General features: G+C 34.0%; 1 protein-coding gene across 1 annotated transcript; it reads left to right on the top strand.

The window, feature by feature from the left end:
• Positions 1-2,343: 2,343 nt before the first annotated feature.
• Positions 2,344-3,702, top strand: LOC131927556 (52 kDa repressor of the inhibitor of the protein kinase-like). Its single transcript, XM_059283263.1, has one exon. The coding sequence runs from the start codon at positions 2,344-2,346 to the stop codon at positions 3,700-3,702; it is 1,359 nt and encodes a 452-aa protein (XP_059139246.1).
• The last annotated feature ends 7,118 nt before the right edge of the window (positions 3,703-10,820 follow it).

Raw genomic sequence — 10,820 nt, 5'->3', positions numbered from 1 at the left:
ACTAAGCCAATCCTAGTCAATAACAACACATCATAAATAAATCAAGTAAATGCACACACGCATTCACACTAGTTTAGGAAACACTACTAAACACACTGACCTAAACCACGTGGTCCGAAACACACGCCACGGGTTTAGAAAATACAAATTTAAAATCTCTCAAAATAACACACCAAGTGCATACCAGACATGCCGATGCTCACTATATCGTTTTAGACGAAAATGAAAGAAAACGAGAAACATCGACAGTCGCATTCATACAAAGCACATAACGATAAAGTAAAAAAAGCAAATACCTCCACGCGTGAGGTGCGCCACGCGCCCACACAGAAACCTGACCCGACCTACATCTCGCCGCGGGTCAAAAAAAGGAAGAAAATCGCCCGAGCGGTCAATTTATACTGACCGCTTCGGACGGAAGGGGGACCCCGTGCTGTTCCCCATTGGACCACCATGCACTCCCAGATTCGCAACAAATAAAATAATACAAAATAATCCATTCACCCGCTCACATTTATTTCCCATTTGATTTTAGAATAGAAAATTTTCTTCAAATTACCAAGAATTATGTACATTATCATCCTTTTCTTGGTAATGCGTAATGTTTGGCTTCACTATTAAAAATATAGCGCATAATGTGTTGAACCATATGCATCTTTCGCTTACAACAGAGTACCAGATATATAAGGGATCGTCTAAACATGACGGCATACAGTGGCGTAGGCAGGGGGGGTTAGGGGGGGTTATAACCCCCCCCTCCCCATGTACCCCCAATATGACTACCTTTTTACGTTAAGCTACAGCTATTGACTTGTGTCGATATTATTTAGGGCTTAAACACTAAACACTTAACCTGGCAGCCTCTAGAACAACAATGTATATCATTGTGATGAGAATTGCCTGTAGAATTTAGTAATGAATTTTATTATCGTGCTAAAGTTAAGTATAATAATCTGGAACGCAGTAGGCCAAGGGAAAGTTGGCCAAGGTTAGATCAGTTAAGGAGTGTCGAATGGGGAGGGGTGGGCTACGTGGGTAGGCCTTTGTTGTCTAATATGATTGTAGTGCAACCGGAAAGCGCCTAGAAATTTTAAAAAAAACAACAACGAAGGAATTGATTATTATTCGCATTGAGGTTCTATAATGTGTATGTTTTTACTACTTCAAAACATTTGAAATTCATTTCACTAATGGCGGATGAAACAGGGAAACTGAAAACTATTTAATTTTTAAAAAGATAAGTAAACTGAAAATGATAAAGATGGCAGAGGACACAAGGTTATCAGTTAAAGGGTGTGACAGGGGGGGGGGGGGTGAGGGAGGGTTTGAATATGGGTACGTCTCAATTACTACCGGATGCACATCTGGCAGGAAAGCGTGGGCTGGACCCAAAATTGTTGACACAAAACTTAGTGTTGGTAGATATAAAAACTGCGTAGGCGGTTAAATATAGATGTAGAGCCAGGGACCTACAGTAGTCATTTTTAGACAGTCAGAAAAGAAAGACCAATAATTATTTATTTTCTTATTCGCATTGTCGTGTTTTAATGTGTATCTTTTTGATAATTAAAGCAATTTAAATTCATTTTAATGATGTCGGATGGAAAAAGGAAATTTAAAACTACTTTATTAACTGATTTCTTTACAAAGAAAAATAAAACTGAAAATGATAAAAATGAAGATGGTACTATTGACTCTCAAACTACATTACATCAAGAAATTTCCATAAATTCAGCACCTTTGACTGTTTCTTATGCAAATGATATCGGCAATTTTATCAAAGGAGTTATTACAGATGATACACGGTTGTATTTATTAGAAAACATCTGGCGCCCCGAAGAACTTTTTAAATTTCCAGCAAGCGGACAAAGAAATTTAAAGTTTCAATATTCGTGGCTACTTAGGTGGAACTGGTTGACTTATTCCAAATTACTTGATGGCGCATTTTGCAAATATTGTGTTTTGTTTAGTTTAAATTATGGTGGTGTAGGTAGTCAGCCTTTAGGTAAGTTATCAAAAATTCCATTTTCAAACTAGAAAAAGGCAACAGACAAGTTTAATGAGCACCAGCAATGTGAATATCATAAAAGAGCAATTTTACTTTCCCAAAATCGTAAATCGGTTATGGAGAAAAAAATATAACCTATTAACATCGCCTTGAACTCATCAGTAAGTCAACAAATTCTAGAAAATCGTTTAAGGTTAGCGCCCATAATAGAAACTATAATTTTTTGCGGCCGACAAGGTCTTGCACTTAGGGGGCACAGGGATTTCGGAAATTTTCAGTTGGAGGATCCTGACGAAAATGATGGAAATTTTCGAGCTCTTTTGAGATACAAAGACATGGGTGGAGACGAAACACTTAAACATCATCTAGAAAATTCTTCAAAAAATGCAAGATACTTAAGTCCCACCATTCAGAATGAAGTGATAAATGTGTGCAATAAATTAATTGTTCAAAAGATTGTTGCGAAAATTACTTCTGTTAAATTGTTTTCTGTCTTAGCCGATGAAACTAGTGATATAGCTGGTATGGAGCAATTTTCGTTGTGTGTTCGCTACTATGATAACGACATAAAGAAAATAAGGGAGGATTTCCTACAGTTTGTAGGTGTAACTGATCTAACAGGCAAAGGACTTGCAAATGTTTTAATGGACACTCTAGCAAATTTACACATAGACGGTAATTTTATGATAGGTCAAGGATATGATGGAGCCGCTGCAATGAGTGGTCGACTTCATGGGGCGCAACAATATGTTGCTGAGAAATTTGATTTGGCTATTTACGTGCATTGCGCATCTCACAGTCTAAACCTAGCACTTTCTGATGCCTGCGAACTACCAGCTGTGAGAAACTGTATGGGAATTCTTAATAGTACATACAACTTTTTTAACACACCAAAACGACAATCTTTGCTTGCAAATTCAATAGAGAAATTAACACCTAAAGCATCAGCATCTCGACTTAAACGATTGTGCGCAACCAGATGGATTGAGCGTCATGAGTCTGTCAACGTTTTTATACAGCTTCAAAAAGCAACTGTTGATGCACTGGAAATTATGTCATCCTGGCACGATACAACAACTTCTTCAACAGCGGTTCAACTTTTAGGAGCAATTAGGAGTCTTGAGTTTCAAGTTTCTCTTAGAGTTATCTCAAAAATCTTTGCAATAACACTTCCTGTCAGCAGAATACTCCAAACAGAAAACTTTGATCTATCTGCGGCTCTAAAATTTACAGAAGATTCAAGTAGCCTACTTGTGAATATGCGGAAGGATGCTGAATCAGAATTTACAACCGTATTTAATGAAGTCAAAGACTTTTGTGAGGACTTCGACATAGATATACTTATTCCACGTCGAGCTGGAAAACAAATTCAACGCTGCAATGTTATGGCAAATACGCCCGAAGAGTATTACAGAATAGCTGTATTTATTCCTTTCCTTGATTCGGTTATATGTCAAATAGGAGACAGATTGCTAAAACATAAATCTGTTTTGAGAGGTTTTATGTGTCTTTTACCCAATGACTCGGGTTTTACCAAAGAACAGGAAAAGAATGCCATAATACTTATGCAAAAATATGAACGTTTGATTAACAGCAGTGTCATCGATGAAAGCATTGGAGAACTGCTAAATATTTTGACACATCTTGTAGACTTAAATGTTAAGAAAGACGTGTTTATTCCATTACTTAAATAGTAAGGTGTATTAGCAAATACAATATAAATGTGTTAGATTTTATGCCTAAGAATAAAATAAGGCAATACAAATAAAAAATAGAACAACAATAATAACGTAGGATAGAACATATTTTGAAAAGAATAAAAAATTCGTTACTACTTGTAGGAGTGAAAAATGTAAACAATGTTAACGAACTGATGATGTTACCTCATGGTCCGTGTAGTCACAACTCGAGGTTAACATAACTTAAATGAACATATTATATTAAAGGCAGTAGCGAGGTCGGGTGTCACCCGGTGCGGCACTTAATGGTGTCGCCCCATACTTGCATACTTGCATATAAGGGTTGCTACGCCTCTGGGGAGGGGGGTGACACCATTAATCATACACTTCATAAACTAGTCATGTAAACGATTTGAATTAAATAAACAGTAAACAAATAAATAAACAGTAATTAAACAATTAAATCGTACATTTATAAGAAAATATGAAATGTTTAAGTAAGTGTATTTTGATTTAAGATTTTTGGTTTTTCTTTTTTTTTTCCAATTAAGGAAAACTGCATTATGTTCGCTTACACTTTTCAATAACATTAGAATAAGTTTGTTAAATTATGCTAGTTATGGATTGTATATCTAGGCCTATCTATTTAATAATATAATTTAAAAAATAATAGGAATATTAATTAAACAAAAATGAGTTTGTCTGGAATAGATTCTAACCCAAAGGATTCAACTCACCTAGTCAACAACTGCGGTTACGTCTGATAAATGAAGTAACTATTGACGGTAATAATGGATGTTAGAGCATACGACTGCTAACCCAACTGTATCTATCTTTAAACTCGGGTCTATGTCCGTAGAACACCCCGAGCCCTTAGCTTTTGTTGACACCTCATTCACGTCTCGGAAAGTAAAGACGGTTTTGGTTAGAAGTGAACACTCTATTATTTTGTATGACGATGTCACAGAAACAAGTGAACTCTACTTCAACGTCAGGTATGAAATAAACTTTACTATCGCATGTTAACAAAATATGTCACTTATACGCGGGATGTCAAACAGAAAATGTCCTCAGCCCGTCAACTAAACATCTATGTGAACATAATATGTCAACTGAACATATTTTTTAATTAAAAAAAACTCCCATACTAAAGTACGAATGAATTGTTCAGTTTTCGTGTTATGGTGTTTAGTTCAGTTGATCTAGTATTAAAAAAAAGTATATGGGAGTTGTACGTTTAGTAGGTCCAGTTACTACAATTACAATAACACAGAACATGTCAGTCTAGCTATTTTTAGACGCCAACATCTTGAGATAAAAGCTACAAAAACATATACATTAAATCTAATTAAATAATTCGAGGTGAAACAAGATTCGACAAATATATAGTAATAACAACAAAAAAAAGTTAAAGTAAAAACAAAGAGAAAAGATTTCGACTTTGGTGTATCACAAGACCTGCTACACAATAAATTGATGATATGTATTCTACACTGAGTGTGTCTGAGTCCCTTTTAATGAAATGGACCAAATCTAGGCAAAACACGAATAAACTACTGTTAATAGTAAACTAGAAAATACGCAGGAGCAAACAAATACGGATCGTTAAGTATATGAATATGACGTAAGAGACAGGTTCATAAATAATATGTAAGGACGGTTTTTACAATAACAATGAGAAACTGAGTTTTAATCGTTACCAACTATATCCTGACTATCAATTGTCCGTAGACGGTTGTTATGTGTAAGGATGTAAACATTTTGTTTTCAATTACAAACATCTAAATACATGTATTGTTGTTTCTCAATTGTGTAAATATTGCTCTTGTAACAAAAACAACTATCACTCATTCACTTGCACATCCCTCGCTCTATTCAACGCTCTAATAGAATGATCGCAATAAACATGTAATCTCCTTCTGTAATCATTCATTTCATTGACTTGACTTGGGTTAAACAAAAGACATCAAGACAAGAGGTCACGCAATTCTTCGAGAACATACCATTAGGACAATCATCAACAACCAACAAATACAAGAGGTCATACAAATCTTTTAAGACTAATCATTAGGACAATCATCAGCAACTAACAAATATGAACTTTTGTAGGGCATATATTTGGATATTGTATCAGACATTTTCCTTGTCCTAACCACAAACATCCATGGCGCATATAACCTGTATTTTATCTAACACAAAAGTAAAAAAAAAAAACGATCTGAAAAAAAGGTCTAATTATATTTTCTTTAGTTGTTAAAATATGTGTATGATTACATATTTTGAAATAAATAAATGTGTATTTTACATATTTTATAGGCAGGCAATAACGTCAGATTAATCAATGTTTCGACTTATCTTCAAATGTTTTCCTTTTTGTATTTTTGTTTCTAAATTTTTTTGGTATTATTTGACCCTGATGTCAATAAAAATTGACGAAGAGTCCAAGATAGCGACACTGTTCATTTTGTTGTTATCACACTCTGACTAACCAAATAAAAATATCTTCAGATATCTTTCTCATTAGCAATCATTGCAAATACGGTACATCGTTAAACTATTAAATAATGAGAAATTCAAGTGAATGAGAAAAATAAATTGTATTTTTGCTTGACAGAGATTAAAAAAAACAAAATCAAGAATTAATATTCTTCACTAGACTGCATAAAAACGTCCGACATTTAAAATCAACCAAGATTAAAGCTAATTGTTTTATGTATATTGTTTGTGGGTTCTAATCGAGGGGAGGGGGAATTTATAATATACCTTTATTATTGGGTTGTAGATCTATATTATTTGGCGATTACATTATTGTACTTAAAAAAAAATTCTAGTGCTTCACAATTTCTCCAATTCCAGTTTTAAAATTTATCAGGGGAAGTAACTTAAAATATTGTGCATAATTAGTTAGAAATATAACTCGGTTGAAAATAATGTAACAAAAAAAACATTTTAGAAACTGTTTGATACAATATTAAGTCTTTTATTAAGAAAAGCTAAATTGATGGGTCATTTCTTAAGTAAATATTATTATGTATATGTATTCGCAAGCATGGAAAGCAGTAATGTTTTTATTTTTAAATCCAATGACAATCGAAATACTTCATCTTTTCAACAATATACTCATAAAATCTATTGCATAATTTGAAGAAAAAAAATGTTCATTATTAATATGATTAATTAGCTTGAAACAGACTGCTAATGGAGTGCAAGCAGCGGCAAATGATTGTAAAAAAAAAAAAAGGGGGGGGGGCAGCGCAAGGAGTTGTTTTTTTCCACCTAAATTTGAATATATCTCAAATTTTATACGTAGGTATACACAATGACTCATACATAATATAATAGAAAAGCTATGAAAGTCTACGGTACTTTTGTTTTGTTTCTGTGTGAAACTGGTCATTGCATAGCGCCTAATGGAAATCGGGAGTTCCGATGAGTGAGTGCAGATGGCAGCTAACTCTATATACTCATATTATGCTTAGATGGTAGATTTTCCAATATATTACATAAATCATGTCAGATCATCTTATTCAGAACTAGTCTTTTTGTTTTATGACAAAACATGAAATGGACTAAATTGTTAAACGGTTATTTTAATTGTATAAATACAAAGAGTTATTTATTGAATTGTATGTAGACTTGTGTTACTTCATAAGGGTTCATCAATTTATGACGTCCTAACAATATTAGATTTTAGTATCCCTCACCCCTTTCCACACACGTCTAATTTCGAATTAGATCATTTGAAAGGGAGGCAGCTGTAAAAAACTAATTTACTAAAGCAAATGTCTTGCGCCTGTCATTTGTAGAAACGATAATTTTACCGAATAAAGTAACATTAAAACTTCCATAGCAATTAGCAGCAACTGTAATGACCACACGTCATAATGAGATCTGACGACTATTTGACAATTGTATGCACGGGGCTTATGGCCTGGAATACATGTATTCGTTAAACATAGTATAGTATAAATATTGTACATAATAAACATTAATCTTAGACAAAGTTTGACTACTCCGTCTAGTTTCTTTCAGCTTTGCATAGCTTAAACATGAACTCATTTAATGATCCAGATCTCAGTTATATGCCTGTATACTATATCATATATGTGACCCGCTTCAAACTTGACTTCTGCATATTGTGTTCATGTATCAACAACATATACCAATTGTAATGATCGTAAGTTGAATTAGGGGGCTAGAAACAAAGTATTTATTTTATTTTTTAGTTGCAATCCATAATTATTATTTTGTACATGTAAAATAAAGGAGATAAAATAATACGATTACAGTCTCCCACAACCCCTTCCACCCCCGCCCCCCAAAAAAGTAAAATAAAAAATAATAAATAAAAAATAAATAAACACATATAACAATCAATACCCCTACCTCACTTTCTCACTACTCCACAAACTTAGCATAGAGCCCATGTTAGAAAGTAATAGACTGGACATCCATATTAAAATAAAGTATAGCACATAATGACGACACCAATGTTTAACAACAGACGGAGCAAATAAATGAAAACAATAACAGAGAAATTTATAGAATACGGGATAGGCAGTGGGGGCAAAATACATGTTGAGAAATCCAAAATTAAATGAAACGGACAGGAAAACAAAATATGACACCCCAATTACAGTGACAGAAAAACTCAAACTGTTCGGCTTCACAAGGACGAGACGGACACACATATTTACATAGAATCTGAATACTAACTAAAGGGATACAACAACGGAAATAATGCATAACTCAATACAGCTGTATCTACCTCCCCTACTTTTCAAATAAAGCATTATATATCACCACACATGGAATATACCGGATCACAATATCTTAGCAAGTAACTGTATGTAAATATTAAAGTAGTAGTACACAAATCAATACAAAATAGCCATACATATCGCCTGATTTAAAATGCATGTACACAGATTTTGGCATGATATGATGAAAAGAAAAACAAAATAATATGAAAGATGGCTTCCTAAACACATTACATTACACTCATTAACAACATTTGAAAATGGTGTAGATATATTTAGACTTTGATATCCTTCAATGGCTCACTCACAAATTTATTCTAAATGAAAGACATCTCGTAACTACTCAACAGCTTCACCTAGTCAATCCCAACACCCTCACTAACCCACATTCTTAGCATAGAACCCATATTCGAACGTATTAGGCAGGACAACCGCTTTAAAGGGTTGTTTTGGCCTGAGAAGATGGAAATAAAAGATTAAATAACAAATGACTTCCAAAACACATCACATGACAATCATTAACTACTTTTAAAAATTGTGTAGATATATTTATATCCCACAATTGCTCACTCGAAAGTCACGAGTTCAGATCCCATAGCTAAGACCTCCGTACAGAACGCATAGCATACAGTACGCTTTAATTGTAGTCAAAATGTCGGGAAGAGAATCGGTGCATTCAGTCACTCGACTACTCCGACCATTGAAGTGTCTGCTTTAAATGACAGTTGTAATAACTTGATTAATGATTGTGTCAACATAATACCTGCCATATTGAACTCACACGAAGCTTTATATTGACCTACATGTGACACATTTTCTTTTTAACTAATTTTAGTGTGTTCATATGATTAAATACAATGTCGCCTGTATTTTTATTTTGTTTGAATATTGCAGATACTCTTTTTCTAGCTTAGAAATGTTGCAAGGGAAATAATTTCCTTATTAATTATCACAATTAGTTTGATAAGGCAAAATCAAAGAACAAAATGATATACCGTTTTATGTGACAATGAATACCAATAAACTTAATATAATATTTTCAATAATGATAAACACGTAGATAATTTTTAGTATAATGTTTAAAAAATTGAATGTAATTACAAAACTACATACATTATTATTATATTTTACACTTTTGCAAGACACACGAAGATTTCAGAGAATCAATGTTTTTTGTTGTTCCTCCCTTTTGGTGAATTTTTCCATATAGATCTTCTATATAATATAAAAAATGCCAATTAATTTTACATAACATTTTTATAATGAATTTAAAAAAAAGGTCATTGGCCTATCATAATTTTATTTCCATTACCAAGCACTCTGTACATGGCAATTTATTTATTTTTTCTTAGACATGTGGATTGTTAGGCTTTAATATTAAACGTAGAACCTATAAAATAAATACATATTATTTTTTTTCAAAACACAGAATTGTTTTGCGCTAGCTAGACTGTAATGAATGTCCCATACTAATATAAATCGGTTTATTAGTTGTTTATAAGACATATATTAAAAGTATTATTTCATGTACGTGTCTGGTGCACTAAAACATTACTAATCCTGAGATGTATCAGTCGTTAAGCCTACACGTGTGTACGAACTCTATTTATCTTTATTCAATGATGACAATTAAATCGAAGTAGGCCTACACCTTGTTGGATGCTGCTTTTTTCAATTATATAAAACTTTTACTATCGACATAAACTTTACCCCCCCCCCCCTCCCACAGCCTCGCCAGTTCCCTTTTTTTATCAGTTTCATGAAAACCTCAACATAATGTATGCAACATGTATTCGGAAATCACAAACTGATCCTGAAAACAGGGGCGTAGCGAGGGGGGGGGGGGCGGGTGTGCGGACCGCACCGGGTGACACCATTTAGGGGGGGTGACACCAAAGCAAAAAATAGCAAAATATATAGAGAAAAACTTGAGGGAGAGTGCATATCGAAAGTTTTGAGGGGAGGGGGGGGGCAAATCGAAAACTTGAGGGGGGTGCAAATCGAAAGTTTGAGGGGGGGGGGGGGGGTTCAAATCGAAATGTCGAAAGTGTGTCCCCGGCTAGGGTCGCTACGCCTCTGGGGGGGGGGGGGGGTGACACTAATAAGTGCCGCACCGGGTAACACCCGACCTCGCTACTCCACTGATTGTGTGTCTGTTGTTCGCTTTATACATGTCTACAGTAATGTGTTTACTTCTGGCTTTCCTATGTCTTGTGTGTGTTGTTCTATTTTCTTGTTTATGTTATTTCAAATAGCTAGACTAGGCCTAACGTTTACAGTGCAGTACCTTTACTATCAAGCATGTTTTTTTTTCTTCAAATATACGTTTTCAAAGATTCAGTGAAATAAACACACATGTATGATATAACAATT

This window comes from Physella acuta, unplaced genomic scaffold (genome assembly GCF_028476545.2).
Source record: "Physella acuta isolate Inbredline_101_S28 unplaced genomic scaffold, ASM2847654v3 ptg001417l, whole genome shotgun sequence".
NCBI lineage: Eukaryota > Metazoa > Mollusca > Gastropoda > Physidae > Physella > Physella acuta.
The sequence above is the reverse complement of the archived record's forward strand: the minus strand, read 5'-3'. Positions and strand labels throughout refer to the sequence as shown.